Source organism: Cavia porcellus, unplaced genomic scaffold (genome assembly GCF_034190915.1).
Source record: "Cavia porcellus strain 051 isolate PalLab524CR breed Dunkin Hartley unplaced genomic scaffold, mCavPor4.1 scaffold_19, whole genome shotgun sequence".
Classification (NCBI taxonomy): Eukaryota; Metazoa; Chordata; class Mammalia; order Rodentia; family Caviidae; genus Cavia; species Cavia porcellus.
The window spans coordinates 65,521,577-65,546,556 of NW_026947502.1; the positions used below are offsets into that span (position 1 = coordinate 65,521,577).

Genomic DNA, 24,980 nt, shown 5'->3' on the forward strand with positions numbered 1-24,980 from the left:
ACACAGGTCAAACTGGCCTGGTAAAACAGCAGGAATAATCCCCTGTTCGTTAAATAGATCTCATATAATAGATTCCAATCTTCAAAGGCCTTTTGAAAATTTATATTGGGCTATATTAACTATTTTAGCTGGGGCTGGGGAAGTGCTTTGGGTCCTATGTTGTAATGCCAACTTTTAAGTGCCAAAGACTAAACTTCAATTGCTATTCATTGGTCAGAGCTACTGTGCCTTTCATGGAACATTTTAGGACAATGGGCACTATGGTTATAGGGAGTTTAGGAGAGGCAATGGTTCTGATGATTAAAGTGTGCTGGACCTATTTGTCCTATTTTATAGTCACTATGCCTGCTGTGAATATAAAGCACCTGGGTAGATCCAGTGGCACCCCAGGCATACCTCCAGTGACATATACTGTTTTAAGTCCTTGAAGTTTTGCCAATTGGTGCATTTCAGCAGATGATGACTTTGAGCAGCTGGAATCATTACGTGCCAATGAACATGGCATTGTTGTTGTTAGGCAATAAACTCTTAGTCAATTCTAAATTTCTACTTGAGGTAAATTGTGACTATTTCAGTTTATTTTCTCCCTTCTATACTCAGGATTTTTTCCTTTTATCCTTTTTTTCTAGAGGAGGGGCACACTGTTAAAAGAAATTATCAAATCCTGCGTGACAAAGGCAGAGGGTTCCCTGCCAAAGCACTGTGCTGGATTGTGCTCCATGGTGTGGAGGTCTAGCCAGTGGGTGGGAAGATAACAGTCCACATGTGCACTCAGGACTGCAGATGTCAGTTTTCCCTGCAAGCTATTGCCCCAGGGACGATGCTGCTCTGACGGTGAGGGGAAACCAGAGCTGAGAAGAGGCAGCAACTCATTCTGGCTCAAGCCCATCGGGTTGACTTTCCCTTACCTTGAACAACTCTTCCATATTTTCTTCTGCAACAGATAATCTTGCCTCCCCAAAATTTGAAAACATAGGAGCTGAAAGCTGTCCTGAAAGGCCCTCCCTTTCCTACTGTATCTACATGTCTACCTATATTTGCCCATTTTTTCTGGTACATCACAGAGTGCCTCTTTATATTCAACACCATTATCTCTATTTGTGGAGGAAGGATTTCATTTCTCGTTCTTCCCTCCACCTCTCCCAGCTCCCCATTATCCCTGCCTGCCTGGACTAGAGAGACCCTCCCCACCGGGCTCCTGCCCCAGATTTCATGCAGCGGGCGTCTCTGTAGTTCTCTCACTTCTCTTTTGCAGGAAAACTTCCTTCTGCACAGGGTGTAATGCAGTTGCCCCTCCTCCTGTCTACCCAGGTCCCTTTTCCATGGGTGCCTTGTTGCTTCTCTTCCTCCCCCACTACTGAATGCTCAGTGCTGGTGAGACTTGGGCCTGTCTGAGGTCCCTTCCTCATTCTCTCTTTAATTATCTCATATTTTCCTGGGGATCCATATCCCATTTTATGTATTATTTTGGAGTTGCTGAGAATCCAACAAGGACTCATGTACTTTAAGGAAGTGCTCTACCACTAAGCAACACACCCAACCTATTTAAAAGTATACCAGTGACTCTCAGGCTTGCATCTCTATCCCCAAACTTTTCTTGAGGTGCAGGGCTGTTAACAATCAGTTGAATTCTTAGACACCTCAAACTTGACTAGCTCCAAAAGAAACCCGTGATTTTAACCCCTGACTTTAGCCTGCAGAGATCCATAAGCTGATAACCAAAAGAGCAGTAGCTGTCCTGGGCAGATACATTTGAGGCTAGTCCTGTTATGTCACAGTGTTACGTCCATCCTTGATGTGTGAGGGCTGGGAAGCAGGCAGCAGATTTCAGGTAGCTGTTTCCTTTGTTTCTCCCTCCTCATTCCCTTTCTGTTATCAAATCAGCATCTCATTATGTAATTCAGCCTGGCCTTTAACTCACTGTGTAGCCCAGGCTGGCCTCAAACTCACAACAATCTTCTGTTCCCACCCTCCCAAGTGCTGGGATTATGGGCATGCACCACCATGCATGATTTATCTGGTAGTTTCAAAAGGAATGAAATGGACAAAGGGGAAAAAGAACTTGGAAAGTTGTTCCTGTCCATGCTCCACTGTCCTCAATGGTATAAAGTGGGTTTGTCTGTAGTACTCCAATAAATTCCTCATCTAACTTAATGCTAGTTGAGTGTATGTTTTTATTTGCTACCAAACATTAAGACACTTTCTAGTTAGGGTAATTTGGACTAAGTCCTAAACTATTTCTATTCAGATTTTGATTGAGGCCATACTGAATCTATACATAATTTGGGAAAATATTTTATCCTTAAGATGTTAAGTGTGTCACCAGATGTGGTGGCACTTATCTGTTATCCCAGCACTTGGGAGGCTGAGGTTGAGGGTCATCTTAAGTTTGAGGTCATGCAGTGAGTTTAAGGGCAGCCAGTTTCACCCTCAATTATGTATTTTAGATATGTAATATATAAGATATTATGTATCTATAAATAAGACTTCACTATATCTGTTTTCCTAATCTCCCTTTGAAAAAGTTTTATGTTTTAAAATTTGAGTCATGGGCCAGGGATTTAGCTCAGCAGCACAAGCACGAGGTCCTAAATTCAATTCCTGGTACCAAAAATAGATAAATGAAATTTTAAAAATTGAGTCATGAACCTTAAGAAGGGAAACTGATAAACATATACAAAACCACTAAGGTGGAACACAACAGAAACAAACTTACCCAGTGTGAGAGAGAAAAAAGACAAAACCCAGATACGAGTATCTTTTGGAAACAGTATTTTTGTTTTTTGAGACAGAGTCTCACTCTGTAGTTCAGGCTCGCCTTTAACTCATCTGGTGGCCCAGGCTGACTCCAAATCATGGTGATCCTTTTGCCTCGGCCTTCCAACTACACAGGCAAACCCAGCTTGACCAAGTACTTTCACTGTATAGATTCAAACCAATCAAAGATTTGTAGATACACACTGATGCGTCAATGTTTTTACAGTGATTATGGATTAGCAGTTCTGAGACTTTCAGTATATTCTAGGACTGAGCAAAAATAGTCTGCAAATATATTGAACATAATAGGAACCATATTTCTATTTTTTAAATAAAAGACTGGATTGTCACAAATATGGGAAGAGGGAAGAGCAGAACAAGGTCTGTGGCGTGAACTGGAATTGGTGATTTTTATTATAGTGACAAGTATGGGAGTTGCTACAAGATGATGTTTATGTGTAAGCATACACGTATCTATTTCCTAACTCTCTGCTGAAAGGCCCAGAAGTTACAGTCTCGGTTAACAATATACACACCTAACATTCAGGTCTTGTTTTCCAAAACCTTCTCCACAAAAAACCAAAACCAAACCCAGGACTTCTTGGGAAAAGAACTGATTTCACAGCTGGGGGAAAGAACATGTAGCTTGGAAAAGTTTGCTGTCTCAGAAAGCAAAGTGCTAACAAATGAAGGATGTCACAAGGACTCAAGGATAGCTGGAATGGCCCCTAATGGCCAAACCTGGGACAATCTAAGGATCTCAATAAATGAGAAAAGTAGCAAACTGGACCCCACTGAACATATAGGAATAAGTGAGTCCATATGCATAAACAAATAAATAAATGGAAAAGATAAATCTCTTTCCTTGGTGTGGGAATTAGCACAAATCACTGACAGATCTAAATGGGGGTAAAAAAACTGATGAAAAAAGGTTGTTTACCTGTCTCTTTCCAGAAAATCCTAATCACAAATTGGAAATAGTAACTTCACAGTGCAAATAATAAAGTGAATGATAAAGAGTTACGTCACCTGAAAGAGACCCTCCCCACCCAAAAAGTCACGTACCACAAGAACATGTCTTTTCTGGCTTCTGCCACAGTTGTCAGAAAACAGCGGACAAATCCAAGAGGAAGGATGTTCTACAATGTAAATGGCCCATGTGCTTCAAAAATGTTATTAAAGACAAAGACTGAACTATTCATGACAGTTACATATGCGTGATTGAAAGCTGGCTTCTGGACCAGGGAAAAACATTTCTATTTGCTAAAATGGGCATCACTGGGACAAGTGCCAAGTTAGGAAGGCTTACAGATCATGCAGACCATCACTTATTCTCTGACTTTCACACTGATCCCGTGGCTGAAGAAGAGGTTCCTGCTGGGGAGGCACATGCTGACTTTCTGGGGAAAGGTGCACCCCATCTGTAGCTCAGTCTCAGGGGAAGACTTGTTTTTATTGGGGGGAGGGAGAGAAGTAAGTAACAAAAGAAATCTTAAGTGGGAAATCTGAGTGGAGGGAGGTAGATATGCTTTGTGGTACTTCAAATTTTCTGAGTCAAATTATTTAAAAAAAAACTTTAAAAATCACAAAAATGCAGGTTACAGGGGAACCAGTCATTTATAACTACTCAAAAATTCACGAAACCTATTTACACACCCTGGGAGCTCTCTGCTGCCTTTTCAGCCTAGAATCCACAATGTGCACTTCATGCTTCCTTTTTTGGTAGTAGAAAACAAGCATTAGTTCTGGTTCTGATACAGATGTACAAGACATTAAGTCAAAGCAGGGGTAAAGAAGGAAGTTCAACGCCTGTCTGTTGGCCTGGGTCAGAGCAGAGCAGTGAAATCTGCAAATGTAAAGCAGCTCTCAAGGAGTAAGGTAACATAAGGGACTGTTCTAGAATCTTTTGTGGAAGCTTGGGAGAAGGGTAACCATAAGGGACTGTTCTAGAATCTTTTGTGGAAGCTTGCCCCTAAGCCTACTTCTTTAGTTCTAGAGAGTAAGAAATCCTAATAATCTGTGAATATACCTAACAGACTGCTAAGACAAAGGTACAGTTTCAAGGTGCCACCCATACCATGTCATTCACTTGTCACAAAACTGACTGCAATAGGAACTCATTTCAGAGTTAGGTCTCAAGTTTCCCAATAGGGCCTACAGTATTCAGGGAACAGTAAGGAAGCAGGGATGTTATGTGGCTACAAGAACTGGTCAAGAAGCATCCACCGCACATATACAACCATTTCATAGCATAAACTAGGGCCCTGGTCAGAAAATCCACCTCAACTCCTGTAAGAATTTAAGTGCCTGGGCAAAGTCTGGACCTGAAAGCTACCTCTGTTGGCAGGGTAGCATGCTAAGGTTGGGCTAGCAAACTTCTCCTGTAAAGGGGCAGAATCTAAAGACTCAGGCTTTGGGGGCTATATAGTATCAATCATAACTTTTCAGTTGTGTCATGCAAAAACTGCCTTCAATATCTTTAAGCCAGTGGCACAGATGCATCCTGACAAACATTAACTGACATGTCTGCCAGATTTGGCCTGCAGGTCCTGTGATACTCCTAGATTGCAATCTGTTAGCTGGGGTCTGGAAGTCTCTAGTGAAACATGTCAAACATTTTTTTTTTTTTTGCCTGTTCAGGGGCCAGGGGCACAACTCCAGGAAAATGAGGATGGAGGTTGGTGAGCTAGATCCAGGGCAGAGCCCCAAGGAAGTACTTCAAAAATATCTGGTGATATATGTATCTCGGAAAAGACATCATGGAAGGATATGGGCAAGAAAATGAGGTGCACAGATGTCTCTGGGGGCCTGCACAGTGAGGGACAGAACTGGAGGCCAGGACTGCAGTCACAACAGAGCAATGAGGAGGCAACTGATCTGCTTGCAGGTAAACATAGAGGAAAGCAGGGGAGTGGGGAAGTCTTGGGTGCAAGCTGTATGAAGGAGTCAGTAAGAAGGGGCGAGGCATTAGTGTATCACCACGGTGGAGGATGGCAGACTAACCAGACCTGAAAATGTTCAACTTGATTTTATAAAAACAAAACATCTACAACAGTCACTGATACAAAACTTATTCCCTATGACTGACTGCCAAACCGAAGTATTACTGTGGTTATCTACAACCAAAGGTCACTTTTTGGTAACTTTTAACCACAATAATGAACTCAATTCACGAATATGCAGCCTTCATAATCTTTTCCTCCTAACAAATATGGTAACCTGCTCACAAACTCAAAACAAAACAAAACAAAAACACCCACAGGAGAGCACATGAAGTGGGTTGATGGCAGGGGAAGGGAGCCTGTGAAGGGTGATTGTAAGGAGTGTTCCAGGGTTGGGTGGTTGAATGTGTGGAAGATGGTTGAGTGACCCTGGGTTTCAGGTCTGGACAGGCTGAAATAAGGGTCAGTGGAGTCTTAAAAGGAGCCTGGCTTGATTTCATTCCTCCTGGCCCACAGACTACTCCCTTGTATGAATCAACTGGTGTTTAATCAACTTTGACCGCTGGCTAAAAGCTTTCCCACAAGTAGTGCAGTCATAGGGCTTTATCCCAGTGTGAATCCTCTGGTGCTGAATTAGGACTGAACGCTGACTGAAGGCTTTTCCACACTCGCTGCATTTGTATGGCCTCTCACCAGTGTGGATTATCTGATGTTGAATAAGGTGTGAGCTTTGGCTGAAGCCTTTACCACACTCAACACATGTGTAGGGCTTCTCCCCAGTGTGCACTTTCTGGTGGTGAATAAGATTTGAGCTCCGGTTGAAGGCTTTACCACACTGGTTACACTCATGGGGTTTCAAACCGTTATGAATCCTCTGGTGCTGAATGAGGGTTGAGCTCTGGCTGAAGGTTTTCCCACACTCAGTACATTCATAGGGTTTCTCTCCAGTGTGGACTCGCTGGTGAAGGATGAGGTTGGAGCTGCGACCAAAAGTCTTCCCACACTCGTGGCACTCATATGGCTTGTCGCCAGTGTGTACTCCCTGATGCTGGATTAGAGCAGAGCTGTGGCTGAAGGCCTTTCCACAGACACTACATCCATACGGCTTCTCTCCGGTGTGGATTATCTGGTGCTTCCTGAGCACTGAACTGTAACTAAAGGCCTTTCCACATATGTTGCACACGTGAGGCTTTTCTCCAGTGTGAATTCTTTGATGCTGAATGAGACTGGAACTCTGACTAAATGCTTTCCCACAGTCACTGCACTTGTAAGGTTTCTCTCCAGTGTGAACCCTGTGATGCTTAATGAGGTTAGAGACTCGACTGAATGGTTTGCCACAATCATTACATTCATAGGGTTTCTCTCCAGTGTGAACCCTCTGATGCTTTCTGAGGTGTGCACTCTGGCTGAAGGCCTTCCTGCACTCCCCACACTCAAAAGGCTTTTCCCCTGTGTGAATCCTGTGGTGTTTAATGAGGTTTGAGCTCCGCCGGAAGGCCTTCCCACATTTGTCACACACGTATGGTTTCTCCCCAGAATGGATTCTCTGATGTTGGATAAGGTTTGAGCTCCTCCTAAAAGCCTTTCCACACTCACTGCATTCATAGGGCTTCTCACTCATGTGAGACTTTTGGTGCTTTTTAAGGCTTGAATTCTGGCTGAAGGCTTTCCCACATTCATTACACACATAAGGCCTCTCACTGCTGTGATGAACCTGATGCCCGGCCAGGTCTGCACACCCATGGAAAGCTTTCCCACATTCACTGCACTGATAGGCTTTCACACTCACCAGAGATGGCCGATGGTTTTTAAGAACTGAGTTCTGGTGGAAAGCTTTTCCACATTCATTACACATAAAGGACTTCTCTCCAGTGCTGGCTATCTGATGCTGAATAAGGTCAAGGTTTCCTCTGAAGGTTTTTCCACATCCATTACATATGAATGGGCTTTCACTTGTGGGAATGCTCTCATGGTCAGTTAGGTCCTCAGTGTGATGGAAGGCATTAAGGCCATACGTGTCATACAGATGTGATCTCTCTTCCATAGGGACTCCCTGATAGGCCATCAGTCTTGGGATCAGAATGAAGCTTCGGTCAAAACTATGACAATACAGACCTTTCTCCCTGAAGGGATCCTGAAGGAGCACTGTCACTGGTTTGAAGGCCCCCTTCTGATGGAGAGATGTACCAGGTTCTAACCTCCAAGGACCTTCCACTCCCCTTCTATTATGTCCTCACAGAATCCTCCAAACTCAGGCACCTGGGAAACATCATCTGAAGTTTTCTGCTATTTCTGCCTGTGATTTCAAATCCTCAGAAACATTTTCCTTCAGATAACACTCTTTGTCTTCAGTCCTGGTATCACAATCTGAAACAATAAATACCCAGTCATAGAAGGAACTGCAGTGACAGGAACAAGACAACATCCAGACAAATCTGCTGGGCCACAGGCTTCACCTTCTGCAGAGGAGGCATGGGAACAGGGACCCCACCATAGATGGTAGTCTAAATCTTGCAAAAAAACCAGAGAGGAGCTGACAGAGCTCCTAGGTAATAATGCTACTAGGAGCCAAAGAGCAAAAACCACTCACAGTCCCCAGGATTCCACATTTCAGAGATGCACTTACAGCTTGCCTATTAGGCCAGGTCAAGATGCTGAGTGCCCCTAGTTCTTTTCTTATCACACTTGGAGCAATTCTTGTTGGCGCTACCTGAAAACGTGCCAAATCCATGTGCATTTCACCCTCCACCAATAGGAAACATCATATGCCGATACATTATTACATATTTAATCCCTTTTCCTTCACAACATTGTAGGGTAAAAGCCTCTTAGGCCCATGTTTTTTCTCTCATGTGTACCAGCTAATGTTTTGGTTTGGTCTTAAGATTCAACTATATGAAGCAGAGCCCTGCTGCAGGTTTGAGAAGCCCATTTTTCTTTAGAGAAGCAGAGACAGTTATGAAGCATGCTGCTGACACTCCTGACGACCTCTGCTCACACACACTCCCTGGAGAGCTCTTTGCGGATTACTGAGCATATGCACCGGTTTCCCCTTTTCTTAGCTGTCCCCGCTGTCTCCTGTACTGCAGAGAGCACTCCCAGAAGCAGGTCAGAAAGGACCCCTGTTGAGTTACAGTAATTAATGCTCAGCGGTAGAGGACACATATTCTTCAAATGCTCTCGCTGTCTTCCTTGAGTCTGTCTCGGCTGCATCTACTTTCTGAGTATTCCTCCCTGAATGTGACATATGGAGCTACTTCCAAGTTTAGACACACTCATTTCCAGCAGCTGCCCATGATGTCAACCTCAGATGCAACTTGGTCATATGCTCAGCCCTCACAGATCCAGCCCCTTTTCCTGTTGCAGCAGTTTCTCTTGCCGTTTACTGACACCTGTAGCTCAGATGCAGTGTGGCTAGGCCTCAAGTCACAATGCCCCCATCCCCATAGGTGCCTTGGCTCTATGGTACATTTAGGAAATGTAATATTCACATGATACTGGGGTATTGATAGAATAGAGAAAATAGAGTACAAGACAATTAAGGGCTGGATAGGAGTCCACAGCCCTGCCAGCTATGGCCTCGAGCTGAGAAGTCCTCTTGTCAAGTCAACATTTTGAAAGCCCATCTTCTGGCTGAGTGGGAGGAACTGAACAAGGAAGGATGCAGGCTGTGGCAATAACAGAGGTAGCAGTTAGTACAGCTTTGACACCTTGTCAAAGTCTCTGTCACTGTCAAGTGGGTTTCTTTTGTTGTTGTTTAAAAACCCTCAGTATCAGTTCTGCACATGCTAAAGATTAAAGCTGGATCCATATCTTTCACCATGCACTAAACTAACCTTGGAATGGATCAAAGATCTAAATAGTAAAACAAAACACTAAAATTTTTGGAAGATAGAGTAGGTAAAACTCAAATACAATGGTATAGGCAAAGACTTTATGAACACAATTCCAATTACACAGGAAGTATCATAGTGTCAACAACTAGGATCTCATCTTATTGAAAAGCTTTTGCACAGCAAGAAAAACCACCAGCAAAGTGAAGAGACAACCCACAACATGGGAGAAAACGTTTGTCTGCTGTACCTCAACAAAGGATTACTATCAAGAACATAAAAAGAACTAAAAACAAACAAACAAAAAATCAGGCCTCCTACATTTAAAGACCCAATCCAGAAATGGGAATATGAGATAACATACATTTTTCAGTGAAGAAATACAAACAGCAAACAAATATATGAAAAAATGTTCAATATTACTGGTCACTTGAGAGATGCAAATCAAAACAAAACTGAGATTCTACCTTATTCTGGAAAGAATGGTTAATTTCAACAAATCAACCAAAAACAAATGCTGGAGGGGCTGTGGGGAAAAAGGAACCTTTCTCCACTGTTGGTAGGAGTGTAGACTGGTATAAACACTGTGGAAATCAGAGTGGAGATTCCTCAAAAAACTGTGACTGGTGGTCCCATTTGACCCAGTTATTCCTCTTCTGGGTATCTTCCCAGAAGAATTAAGAATATTGTACCATAGTGATATAAGTGCACACATGTTTATAGCAGCAGAATTTGTAATAGCCAAACCTTGGAAACAACCTAAATGCCCATCAACTGAGGAATGGATAAAAATGATGTGGTATTTTTAGAAAATGGAGTACTACTCAGACATAAACAAGGATAAACTAGACTTTTATAGGTAAATGAATGAAACTTGAGATCATACTTATAAGTGAAATAAATCAGGCATGCATGTGTAAACATCATAGTCTCACTAGTGTGAGAAGCTGAAAAAAACAATGTATATATATATATAATATGCAATTTATATACCTTTGTTACCCCCTAATTACTGTTTTGAAATTGTTTTACTTTTTCACTTTAAAATAAAATAGATTTGAATAAAAAACCCCGTCAATATCAGTTTCAGTTCACAGGACATATGAAACAGGTTGTTAGCTGAATTTGGTGACCCACTCATTGAGATGTTACCAGAGTGGACAAGAAGTGTGGTAACGCAGAAATGGTGTTCTAGCTGGAGTCACTGTTTAGATGGGTCTTTTACTGAGATAAGGAGAATGCTGGATCACTTTTGGATTTAAAATAAATTTGATGTAATTCATCTTTTCAACTTAAGAAATACAATAAAAATGGTGAAAGTTTTTATTTGGAAGGGAAAACAAAATCAGAAGTAAGGTCTCTCTTTAGGAAAAATCTTTAAAATGCCAGTAAAATTTGGGCTTACAAGCAAAAGAAAAGATCTGAGAGCAAACAGCTGTCTGTACTACACTCACTATACTGAGACTGACTCAGTCCTTCCACAGCAAAAGACAAAGTATTTCTCTTGAGGGGGACATTTACGATTAGTAGCTTCCAGGTACCATAGCAGCTAGAGTCCCTCATCACAACAGCATCCTGTGACCACAACCAAAAAGCTTCTCCGGGGTGCAGTAGCACCTTCAGTGCCGCAGCCAGGTTGTCTCCTGGGCAGACCCCAAGATGAACCTCACACTCAAGTGGGAAACCATTAGTTACCTACCTCCTGCAGTTACTTGTTTCCCTTTAATAGTTTATAGATGAAATTCACATAAGTAATTGTTCTATAGTGGACAGTTCACAATACTATATAATCACCACTGATATTTTCTAAAACACTTCCATTACTCTAGAGTAAAATCCTTTACTCCTAGCCAGGCATACACCAGATGTGTCCTGTGCCCATCCCACTTACTGGAGAGAATGAAGGCATACTGCCTGACTCCAGGAATTTGAGGGCAGTATGGACAACACAGCAAGGTCCTAACTCCCCACACCTCTAAAACTTTACTCAATAAGCAGTAGTCTGTCACTATCTTCCCCTCACTCCAGCTCTTAGAAACCACCTACCAATACTCTGTCCCTATGGATGGAGTAGTCCCTATTTTAGGTCTTTCATATGGTGAAATCACACACTATATGACCTTTTGTGTCTGACTTTTCATTTGGGATGTTTTGAAGGTTCATTCATGTAGCATGCATCAGTGGTTCACTTATTATGGCTGAATTATATTCCCTGCATAGTACAACCCATCCCTGCACAGTTGAGTTGATTGCATCTTTCACTTATTGTAAATAGGGTTGCTACAACCACGATGTATATACACAGATTCTCCTTAATTTATAATTTATGGGCTGATAAATCCATTTGGAGGAATCCAATTTGTCATAATCACAACCATCTTGGTTGTCACTGTCATTCTGCCAACAAGATGATCCTGATACATATCCCAAACCCTACAGGACAGTCATTAAGATAGTCATTGGAGCTTGTTGTGCTAGCTAATGACACCCAGCGTGTTTCTAAACTGATGTTGAATATTTTTAGAAAGGTCAGGTAAACTCGGTGTGGTGACACATGCCTGTAATCCCAGCACTTGGGAGGTGGAGGCAGGAGGATTGCTGCAAGTTCAAAGCCAGTGTGGGTTACAAAGTGAGTTTGAGGTCAGCTTGAACTGAATAGTGAAACCCTGTATCAAAAAGAAAAAAACCAAAAACAAACAAAAAGCCCCAAACCAAAACATAAAAAAGAAAGGCCAGGTAATTGTAGAAGACTACATGGGCACCTCTCCTTGAATGCAGAACAATTGCTGCAACATTAGTTAAATCGAGTCTTATTTCCATACATGGCTATGTGTAGAGCTGGCTATGGTATTTCTTTCTCTCTTCAACTTGGCTCCAAGCAATGCAAATAAGATCAGTTGAAGCACTGACATGTAATCTTTGGGGCCATGCTGACAATCTCCTGTTTCCTTAAATAGTGCTGTCTGTAAAAGATACGAGCACAGCAGGATGGCAGAGCCAGTCAGCTCCAGGAATGTCAACTGAGTATGAGCTTCGAAATAAAAGAGGCCATGAGTCTGCAGGGCACAAAACTTCATGTATCAGAAACTGAAGCAACAACTTTTAAAAACAATTCAATTGCTACTTTAATTGAATTGTGCAGATTGATCCTTCTGCATATCATTCTCCCTGCATTTTGCAAAGATGCTTTTCTCCCTACCTGGTTAGCCAGCTCATGTTATTCATGTAGTTCCCTCCATCCCCATTGTCACTCATATTTGAATCACCTCCTTCTTCACAAGACATAAATTCTGGAAGAGGCCTTGGAGTATGGCCTTTGTCTGCCTGTTTTCACTAGGATCGGGCTTAGGATCCATTGGCTGCCGTTAACTTTGAATATGTCTTGGTGTCTCTACTCTCGTGAGTTGCATTGGAAGTGGCAGATTAGAATTAATTTGCTGGGATTCCAACAACTTTTCAATGGGATTATAAATAAAACTTTTCTGGATTGTGGAGAAGACTAGAAAAGAGATTACAATACTTGTATTACAGTACTCAATATTTGGGATTAAATAGGTAGTATTCTGGATGGTCACAGGTCACTTAGCATGTAATTCCTGCCTGACGTCCAGAAGTCCTCCTATGAAAGACACTTGTGTCTTAAGTCCTAATAAACTGCAACCCTAGATCTGTATGTTTCTTTCTTTGGTCTCTTTGATCCTTTTGTCTTAGGTCATGTTCTCATACCCTAGGTCTGAAACACCACTGTAAATGAAAATATTAAGCCAAAAAGTATTCTAAAAAGAAAATGCAGCTACTGACATCACAGCTCAGCAGCATGGCACAGTATAAAACACTGTGTATCCCCTTCATGCCTGTGTGGCTGACTGGAGCTATGACTTGACTGATGCCCAGCATCAGAAGAGTAGTGTACCAACATAACACTAGCCTGGTAAAAGATTAAAAATCAGAATTTGAAGTCATTTGTACTGAATGTGACTGTTTTTGCACCATCATGAAGTCAAAAACTTAAGGTCAAACCCTTGTATGTTGCTTACATATATTGCTTCAGTTCCTTTCTTTGACTAGTTTGGATAGGCATCCAGGAGTGGAACTGTTGGGTCATATGTAATGCTTAAATAGTTGTACAGTTCTGATTTTTCCATATTCTTGTGAACACTTTCTCAAGGGGTGGTACTGGGATTGAACCCAGGGCATTCCCATTGAGATACATCCTGAGATATTTTTAGTTTTGAGACAGTCTCACCATCATTAAGTTGCACAGGCTTGGGTTCAAACTTGTGATTTTCCTGCCTCAGCCTCCCAAGGTGCTGGGATTACAGGCATATAACCACCATGCCTAGATCTCATCTTTTTGATTACAGGCATCTTAATGGTGAAGAGATAATTTCACTGTTTCTGATCAGTATTTCACTAATGACTGATATTATGTCTTTTTGTTTTTGTTAGTCATCTGTACGTTTTCTTTGAATAATATCTATTCAGTGCTTTGCCCACTTTTAAATTGGGTTGTCTTTTATGATTTCCTTGTATATTATGGTACTAGAGTCTAGATCCTTATCAGATATCCTAAAATTTTTTTCTTTCTTCTGTAGGATGTCTCTAGTTTCCTGATAGTATCTTTTGATGTCTAATTTTTAATTTGATGATGTCAAATGTATATATTTTTATTTTGTTGCTATATCTATAAACCCACTGCCAGATCCAAGGCCATTAAAATACATATATAAAATTTTCCAAGCTGAGCTTAAACTTTCAATCTTCCTGCCTCAATCTGTCAGATGCTTCTTCCCCAGCCTCCTGTGCACTGGAACTATAAGCGTGTGCTATTACGTGGTTTAGATTCTGAATTCTGTCTTTATGCCAGGAAACAACTGTTTAGATTACTAAAGCTTTGCAGGAAGTTCTGAACCAGAATGTGTGAGTGCTCCAACTCGCATCTTCTTTAAGGGTATTCTGGCATTCAGGACCTTCTGTAATTGAATTTTAGGATTGACCTTTTTAGTCTCTGCAGAAAAGGTCATTAGGATTTTGATAGGATAGATCCTTGATGGCATGCATGCCCCAGTAGGCACATAGAGCCCTCTCTGTGATGATACCACAAGTCACATGAGCTGTTTTTCCTAAACTAAAACTTCTGTATTTAGGTTTAATTGTAGTGTTGGCACTTTGCCATAAATAAGTGGGTTTTGGGTTGCAACTTGGGTACTCAGTCTATAATAGGTTCACTCTCACTGTGATAGACCATTTTGGGTAGTTCAGACATTGTAACAACAGTGCCTACCAATTTGTGAATACGGAATGCCCTATTTATTTAATTCTTTCTGGCAATGTTTTGTGGTTTTCAGTGAAGCCATTTACCTCCCTGTTTTTTTCCCCCCAGTGAATTATTTCCTTAATTTCCTTTGTAGATTGTTTATTGCTGGTCTACAGAAACAACCGCTTTTGTGATGATCTTATGCTTAATTTTGCTGAATCACCTCTAATAGCTTCTGTGATTTTTTTTTTTTTTTTTGATTTTCTACGCCTGGGGTCTTGTCTTATACAAGTATTTTATGACTGTTTTTGATTTGGATGTCTTTTATTTGCTTGCTCAACTGATCTGGCTTGAACTTTCAGTATGATGATATACAGTAGGTGAAGTAGGTACACGTCTTATTCTTGATCTCAGGAGCTAAGTTCTTAATTTTTCATGACTATTACTATAGCTCTTATTTACAAGGGCTTTTATCAGGTTGAGAAAGTTCCTATCAATTATTTTTTTAAAAAAATTATCAAAGTTGGATTTGGCAGATATTTTTCATGTGTGAATTGAGGTAATCATGGCTTTCCTGTTTCATTTATTAATATGATTAGCTTTCTGAGACAGGGTCTTGTTACATAGTTCAGGCTGGCTTTGAATGTGTAGCAATCCTTTCGTTTCAACCTCCTGAGTGCTGAGATTACAGGTATGCAGCACCACATCTAGCTTTAGATTTATTTTAAATCACTCATTCCTGGTTAAACCTCACATGGTTATAGAGTACAATACTTTTAAAAAGCTATTAAATTCAGTTTGCTGTTATTAAGTTTTGTATCACCAGCTGGAAGGAACACTAGCTTTTCAAAAAGGGTCTTGCTGTCAATTCCAGGGTTGTCTTGAACTCATTAAGTAGCCCAGCTGGACAGGAACTTCTGGCACTCTTCCTGCCTCAGTCACCCAAGCGCTGTGATTGCAGGCATGTGCTACTGTGCCCAGTCACTTTGTAATCTATTATGATGCCTTATCAGGCTAATCCTGAGCTTCTACGAGGAGATATTCCCTTCTTTTTTGTATGCTGAAGGTATTTGAGACACTTTTGTAATCCTAGCCATTTTGGTCCTGGACTTGTTTTCTTTGTTGTTTTTAATATTGCTTCAATCCTTGTTATAAGTCTGTTCAGATTTTTGCCTGAGTCAGATCTGGTAACTATGTTTCTATACATCTGTCTTCTTCTTCTAAGTTTTGTTGATTACAATTATTCACAACATGGTCATATCTATTTTTTTTAGGGGGTAAGGCTGTTAGTAATTTTCCCACTTTCATTTCTGAATGTCTTTTTTGGGTGATCTAAATAAAGCTTTTGTCAATCTTTTCAAAGAACTTTTGACTTTGCTGACTACTATTTTTTTAGCTTCTTCTCTGATTTATCACTTACTTTTTGGGGGATTTTTTTGGGTATGGGGATTGAACTCACAACTTTGCACTTGCCAGCCAGGTGCTTATCCCACTGAGCTAAATCCCCACCAACTTCTCTAATGTTTTTTTTTTTTTTCTGGTAGCTTTTAGTTTAATTTGCTTTTCTTTTTGAAATTCTTCAAGATGTAATGTTAGGTTACTGATCTGCTATCTTCTTCAATGAAGGTGTTTAATAAGCAGCAGTAATGAAACAAGCATATATACTTGTCTTGTTCCTTATCTGATTGCTAGCCTGTGGATTTCTCATAAGCATTTTATTAATTATAAAGGTCTTTCATTAATTTAAAAGATGACTGTTAGATTTTGTCAAATGCCTTTTCTATACAAGTTGAGACCATGGTTCTTCTGGTTCATTCTATTCATGTGGTAAAATTTACACTGATTGATTTTCTCATGCTAAATCACCTTTCTTTCCTAGTTAAAAACCTCTCTTGGCTGTATCTCTTTAGTTTGACTATATTGTGTTTTTAAACATTTATCTGTATTTGTTTTCCTTTTGATTTCTCCTTTGACCCACTAGTAGCTTTATTTCTACCTTTTAAAAATTTTCCAGTTTTCTTCATGTTATTGGTTGGAAAAACACTTTGTATGATTTCAATATTTTTAATTTTGAGACTTTTTTAATTTTTGAGAAAGAGTCTCATTATGTAGTTTAGGTTGGTCTTGAACTAATTGTATAGCCAAGGCTGGCCTCAAACTCATGGCAATTTTCCTGCCTTGGCCAATTGCTGGGATTACATGAATGTGCCACCCCATCTAGCTACTGAGACTTTTTTATGGCCTGACATATGGTGTTTATGAATGTGTATCTGTTGCACTGGATGAAGTTTTTTAATGTGTTCCTTAGTCTCTTTAGTTTGCTATTAAAAGGTACTTTAGTGGCAAAGGAGAAAGCTCAGAGGTAGTCTGCCTAGCATTTATCATGTCATTAGGAGAGTTCCCAGAAACCCCTCTCACAAACAAACAAAAATACAAATGAACACAAACTCCAAACAAAACTGGGTAATTTATAATAGAAATTTATTGCTCACAGTTACGGAGGCTGCAAAGTCTAAGAGCTAGGTGCTAGCAGATTTACTGTGTAATAAAGATTTCTTCCTCCTAGATGGTGGCTTCCATGTGTCAAGTGGCAGAAGAACAAGAAAAGGGCCAACCAAGCTCAGTCCTTAACTTCATTTACAAGGGTTCTGCCCTGATGACCTACTCATCTCCGCAAAGCCCTACCTATTGACAGAAATATAATAGGGTTTACATCTTAGATACGCATTTCAGAGGGATACAAACATCAGATGTTAGTAATGTCTATTAGGTCCAGTTGATTTTTAGTTTTATTCAAGTCTTCTGTTTTCTTGCTGGGTATGGCAGCACACATGTATAACCACAGTACTTGGGAGGCTGAAGGACTGTTTCTGCTTTCTTAATGATCTTCTGTCTAGACACGCTATCCAATTTTTTTGGAATTAGGGTACTGGGGTCTCCAATTTCTCCAATTATTACTGTAGAACTTTATCTCTTCAAATCTATTTGTTTCATGTATTTTGGGGCTCTTTTCTTGGTGTATATATTTATAATTGCTATATCTTAAAGAACCTATCCTTTTATTAATATATAATGCTTCTCTTGTATCAGGTTTTGGACTTACTTTGTCTGGTATTGTAGTACAGTTAAGTCAGTTCTCATTGGGTTTCTATTTGCATAAAATGTTTTTTCCATCTTTCACTTTAAACTTTTTTCTTTGACTCTAAAGTACATATCCTGTAGACAGTCTATACTTGAACCATGTTTATTTATTGTCAATATCGATCTTTTCACTAGAAAGTTTAATACATTTACACTTAAAGTAATTACTAAAAAAAGTAGGATCTCTACTATACTGCTATTTGGTGTAACTTTTATGTTTTTATTCCTCAACTCCTCTACTACTCCCCCCCCCCTTTTTTTTTTTTGCCTTTTTCCTTTTTACCGGTACCAGGGATCGAACTCACAACTGCCTGCTTGCAAGGCAGGCGCTTATGCCGCTGAGCTAAATCCCCAGCCCCTTACTACTTCCCTTCTTTTGTGTAGTTGACTTTTTTGGTAATGTGTCATTATAATTTTTTCCTTATTTTCATTTCTATACATTTTTAGATATTTTCTTACCATTTACTATATCCTAATACAGATGACACCAAGTTAGTCTCAACAGCACACAAAAACTCTTCTCTTAAATTGATAGCTACTACTTCTATGATTTGTTATCATAAATTACATCTTTATAATAAATCGTGAGCTCAAAAACCACAGACTTATTGGACTAGGGGTGTGTTCAGTGGTAGACCATATGCAAGCAAGCCCTGGATTTAATCTCCAGCACAAAAAAAGCAAACCAAATCAGAATATAGACTATTTTTTACGTCACTTGTTCTTTAAATTATGCATACAATTAGTAGAGTCACAAACCAAAACTACAATACAAAATTGTATACTTACCTATGTAATTACCTTTACCAAAGGTCTTTATTTCTTTGTACGGCTTTGAGTCTCTGTCTACTGTGCTTTCAGTTCAACCTTTAAGACTCCCTTTAACGTTTCTTTTAGGGAAAATATATTCATAATAAATCTCCTCAAGCTTTGTCTATCTGGCAATGTCTGAATCTACCCTTCGTTTTTTTTTTTCTTTTTTTTTTTTTTTGGTACCGGGTTGGCAGTCGCTTATGCTGCTAAGCTAAATCCCCAGCCCTATTCTTCGTTTCTGAAGGATAATTTTACCACATATAAAATTCTTGGTTCACAGGCTTTTCTCACAGCACTTTGAATCAGTCAGCCCAGTTCTTTCTGACCTCCACTTTCCTTCTGAGGAAAAAAATCAGCTGTTAATCTTATTGGGATGCATTATTTTAGATGAATTATTTTTCTCTTGCTGCACTCAAGATTAATTATAGTGAGACTTGGTGTAGGTTTCTTGAACTTTATCCTCCTCAAGTATGCTGAGCTTCTAGGATATACAGGTTCATGTCTTTCATCAAATTTGGGGATTTTCAGACATGGTCTTCAGATAGTCTCACCTGTCTCTCCCATGTCCTTCTCGGACCTCCATACTATGTATGTCCATCTGTTTCACGTTGTCCTACAGGTCTACTGAATTTGTTCATTTTCCTGGAACTTTTTTCTTTTTGCTCCACAGACTAGACAATTTCCACCATCTTACTGTGAAGTTTGCTGATTCTTTCTTTTTCCTGCTCTAATCTGCTGTTGAAACCTTCCTCTGAAATATTTATTTTAGTATATTTTTCAGTTCCAGAATTTCTAGTTGGTTCATTTTTATAATTTATGTATCTTTACTGACAGTCTGATTTTTTTTTTTTTTACATTTTATTTTTCTGGTTCAGTTAGCACTCTCTTCATAGTTTCATTTTAGCTTTCTTACTGTATTTGAACAAGTGATTTAAAGTGTTTGTCCAGTAAGTTCAATAGTCATTTTTCATCTTAATTGTTGAAGGCTGTAGTCATTATTCTGTGTTTTTGCCAAATTATTTTTGCAAAGGGTGCTTTCTGGTACATTGTCACCACAAATGACATATCCCAGGAGCTGTTTCTTTAGCTTGTTTTCAGCTATTGTTTTTTGTTCTTTGTTCGCTTTTCTGGCCTGTGTGTGTGTATGGGGGTGTACACGTAGTGCTGAGGATTAAATCTAGGGCCTTGCACATTCTAGGTAAGCACTCCACCAATGACTACTATACCCTGGCTTTACCTAGTGTTTTGACAGAAATTTCTTTGAACATTAAGAACAAAAGGAAAGTAAAACACCTTTCCCAGTCTGTGGACAGGACCTATTTTAGGACCCTCCTTCAACATTGTTTACAACATCTCAGTTACTTGCTGTCATCAAGCCTGGACACCAGCACGAGGTAAAAGCTTACAATCTTCATAGGTCTTTTCCAAGCTCACACCTTATCCTAAGCATAAGTGTGACTTTCTAAATTTCTCAATTGTGCTTATGAAGGCTCTCATTTTCCCCTAAGGGCAGCTTTTCTTTCTAGGTGGGTGTCTGGCTGTTTTTATAAGTAGTGCCCCAGATCACAGTTCTGAGTTGGGCAGAATAGAGATGTACAGTGCATGACAGTTCTTCAAGTAGTCCCACATAGTTTAAAACAGATGTAGTAAGATATCCTTTGCTCCCTCTGTGACCAGGGACCATGTCCCACACTGGGAATGCAAGCTGCTTTAGAAATGCCAATGAACCAGAAAGGGTTTAGAACATAGCCACGTAAGAATACTACAAAATTTTCTTATCATTTTAAAATTGCCTTCTTCTTGACTTAGTGTTGCTATAAAACATTGACAATTTTCCAGAGGTCTGAAAAAGCTGGTTCTGATGGGTTATACTTGGTGGTTTATTTATTTGTTTTGATCGTGATATGGAGAAACAGGTGTTTGGAGTTGCCTACTCCGCCAATTTGCTCCACGGTTGCTTTTAAAACATGAGTACTCATTGTCTTGTTTTCCTGTTTCACAGAATCCTGGATATTCTCACCATTCTCACTATTCTCTGTACAATATACCTAATGGGGTCTTTTGGCCATCTGTTTAACATTCTCTCTCTGGTTAGGCTGGTAAGCAAACCTATTTGCAACACCACTTCTAGGGACCTTCTTGTGACTGTCATTCTCTATCTGCTTCCTCCTCCCATTGTTCAAAATTTGCTCTGTTTAGCACACATCAGGTCTGTCTTATATCATCTCTACTCTTGGCCTAACCATCCCTTTCCACACATGGTCTGAGGAGAATGTCTCCCTTGCATAACAGCAGCTATCTGACCCAAGCAGAGGAAGTTAACACTTAATAGCCAGCCTATTCACTGCTGAGAAGTCTACATGGGTGAGCTGGTAAAGTCTTTGCAAAGGATTTTGAGGGGGTAAGAGCAAATGGACCGTCTGAATGTAGCTAGAAGGGAGTAGGACAGAACCTACTGGCCTGGTTTGTTGGGCTTGGAAAGGGTCAGAGGGCAAAGCAAAGGCACTTGGCAGTCATCATGTCACAACTCTGGTCAAAGGGAAAACCAGTATCCTATCCAGGGCATTAGAGGCCAGGACATGTCAACTTTCTTTCTGACATTCAGTCTTGGCCCCTTGAGTCCATGAGGTATGGCAGAGATGCCTCCTACGATGAGCACAAGGTAATGTATAAATCTTCCCAGAATGAGGGCGCAACTGGGGAACCTGTTCTTAGTACCTGGCTGCTGAAAGTGGGGGTGGTTTCCAGCTCAACAATGCCACAGATGAGGGGCCCACAGATTAGAGATCTAGGGTGGGTCACAACAGGAGTATCACTCACATAAGACTGTGCTGCAGGGATCCAAGGGGATAGTCCTAGAGCTGAGAGTTCCATCTCTGCCTCCTTGGGGCAAATTCTGAGGCTAGGCATAGCTGGGACCTGAAGACCAGCAAGGACACACATCAGTGTGCAGAAAGGCTTGTTCCATTCTCCTAGGAAGAAATTTTGTCCTCTGCCCCTGCAGCCTGAGACTTGCAGGGGGCGTGGTATTGTTAGGTATCAAGGACTGGTACTATGTTACCTGATCTTGGATCCAAGGGAAGAGAGTCAGCCATGGAGACACAGAATCATGAGCCAGGATTGCAGGTAGAAGGGTGAGATGCTGACTCCGAAGGCGGAGTGAGTGCCTTGGTCACAGGCACCCTCTAAGGACTCATCCCATCATGATAGGAGAGCAGCCTTCCCAGTGTCTGCTTCCTGCTGTGGGTCTGCCTCACAATCCTGGCTCCTGACACTTACAATGTTATGAAGCAGAACGCACAATAACCACCTACTGAACAGAAACAAAACCCTCAAGGGTTGAACAGCCAAGGGCAGGCCACATTGTGGACACACATACAGTCACTCAAATACTGTTTGCCAGTACTGCCAACCTAAGAAGTAAAGTCTGAGCCAAAGCAGGTGTCCCTGTCTCCACCCTCCTGAAAAGCCCTCCCACTGAACCTGGTGCTCGCTCATCTCCCCATGCATGTTGATGCCACAAGTTCATTTCGACACCTATACCAACCTCTGTGGTGACTCTATCCATCCAGTGGTAATAACATCCTTTATTCTGTGAAGACCACTAAACTTGGGCTCTCTCCAATCTCGGCCACCTCCTCTGGGCAGGAGATGGTATACTTTTACCTAAAGGCACATGGGCTCCTGACATGGACTGAGGTATTAACTGCTCGAACCCTCATGAGCCCCACCCTCCCCTGTAACCCACTAGGGAGTGGGGTCTGACACAAATGTCTGTGCCTCTCAGGAGTAAAGACAAAGCAGGATATGTTGGCAGAAATCCAGTGAAAAATGTCTGTCAACCTACAGACCAAATTTCTTTTTCTTTCTTTTTTTTTTTTTTTTTTTTTGTCTTCTTGAGACACGGTTTTGCTATGTAGTACACACTGGCTTTGAACTCAACTTTGTAGCCTAGGTGAGCCTCAAACTTGCAGTTATCCTCCTCCCTCAATCCCAGGAGTACTGAGATTACAGGTGTGTGCTACCACACTTGGCCCAAATTTCTTCTATCAGATATGCATTTTTCAGTGTTTCCTATATGCTGGTATCTGTCCTGGGTAGACTATGGGACACAGCAGCAACCCATAGTTCTTCTGGAGCTCATTGGAGTAACAGATCATAGCAAATCCATCAGTGAGTGGGGGCAACTGCTTTTGACAGAGGCAGCAGGGGCATTTTAACTAAGGTAGACAGGTAGGCCTTACAGAAACCCAATGGTAAAGGAAGGGAAGAGTCATACAGGTATTAGGGGAAAAAAGTCCAAGGCAGAAGCTGAGTGTAAAGGCTGAAGACAGTAAGGGGCAAGGAGGCCAGGTTCCAGGAAGTATGAGACAGCCAATGTGGACAGAAAAATCAAAAGAGCAGGGCACACCCTGATAGACACTACATTGTGTCCTACAGACCTTGCAGTAGGAGTGCTGCCTGCACTCTGTGAAATACAGGTCTACAGCACAGGCTTCTGAGGGCTCCAGGTATTTAACAGGGTAACAGGGAGGCAGCCTTTCACTAACCCAAGATGGAGCACAAACTCTGTTCAGATGCAGTGTCTTGGCCAACAGACTCTGGCCTAGGGGAGGGAAGACTTATCCACTTCAGGTTTTGATGAAGTTGAGGGGAATGTCAGAAGGCGGTGGCATTTCCAACTGCTCAATCAAGGTGATCTGGAAAGGAGCTGAAGAGTGGTTTCTCTGAAAAAAGGTGGCAGGAGAATGGTAAGGCATTACTCATGGTCTCCTTGGACAAGGAAGAAGGGCTGGACAGGCTTTCTGAGGCAAGATCACGGAAGAACCCACAATGAGTAGTCTTAATGAGTAGTCTTAATGAGTTGGTCAGAGAATAAGTGTAGGTTCAAAGCTTGTAGAAGACTGCAAAGACTGAGCTCAGAGGGATGGTCACCAAGGACAGATTGGAAGAGACCTTGGCTGCACTTCTAAATCACAGATAAAAATAAAACATCTCAAAAGATTAACCTGGCAGGGTACTCAGAAATATAGTGTCAAATGAGATTCAATGAAGAGAAAACACTATGGAGCTCATTCATGCCATACCAGAAATAGACCAAGAGACTGCCCAGTTTCCATGGGGAGAAAATACTCTCCCTTATCATAGGGAGATTCAATCATTTCCATATTTTTATTCAGCATGTTTTTAAAAAATACTTCTAGTTTTCATCATTATTAATAGGGGCAGAATCATATGGTTCGAAATTTCGAAGGTAAGGGTGGAGGTGTGTGGTTCTGGGGTCTGACTAGGGGCTGGAGGGAAGAGGAGGTTAAAATGTGAACAAATCTAACAAATCTTGGTTCCTCTTCCAAGTTTTAGGTTATTCTTCCAGGTTTACAAAAGCAAATATATATATATATATATATATATATATATATATATATATATATAATGTTTTAAAAATTATAAATTGGGCCAAACTGTGTGCATGCTTTACATCTTGTTTTTTTTTTTTTATTAACTTTTTATCGGTACCGGGGATCGATCGAATTCAGGACTGCCTGCTTGCAAGGCAGGTGCTTATGCCGCTGAGCTAAATCCCCAGCCCCTACATCTTGTTTTTCTGACCTCCTTCTCTGTACCATCTTGCCCAGAGAACATAAACTTAATCGGTAGTAGGCAGAAAGCTCATTACCCTATATCTGTGTCCCAATCTCTGGAATCTCTGGATATGCTAAACCACCAGACGACAAAAAGCATTTTGCAGAAAGAATTAAAATTATTGTCACATATTATCCTGGTAGACTCAAGCTAGTCATACAAGCACTTAAAAATTTGAGAAAGACCCTACAAGCCAGTTACTTCCCAGATATACTGCCTATGTGAAAGAACCTCCAGGAATTATGGGCCATTCTGCCTGGTAGGCAGCAAGGAAACCTGAACTGCGTAACTATTACAATACAACGTGTTTATCAAACAGCTTGAATGAGCCTAGAATTTCTGCATTTTCCCCTGGTGAAAAGCTGAACCAGGTACAGAAGACCTCGTAGCAACCCTCCGCAGATGGAACCTCAGGATATGTGCTGGCAGATTCCTCAGGCCCTACTCCTTCCAGGAGCCCAAACGATTACCGCTCCTCAGCGAGCATCCCAGCCAAAACGGGGGTGGGGTGTGGGGGGGGTGTCAGTTACAGCGAGGTAGTCTGCGTAGGACGTTACTGACGTCACATTAAGCCGCGCCCTCCCCGGCAGATTC

The 24,980-nt window shown here is 41.0% G+C and overlaps 2 protein-coding genes across 2 annotated transcripts in view; both read right to left on the bottom strand.

Moving 5' to 3' along the window:
• Znf250 (zinc finger protein 250) overlaps positions 1-24,980 on the bottom strand; it is a 57,356-nt gene that overhangs the window by 32,086 nt on the left and 290 nt on the right. The gene's annotated exons all lie outside the window — the stretch shown is intronic.
• Znf16 (zinc finger protein 16) lies at positions 928-24,937 on the bottom strand. Its single transcript, XM_063231307.1, is given in 5 exon segments — positions 928-7,886; positions 7,889-7,974; positions 7,976-8,066; positions 21,462-21,482; positions 21,485-24,937. Coding segments are annotated over 5 exon segments (2,070 nt in total). The 5' UTR covers positions 21,687-24,937; the 3' UTR covers positions 928-6,216.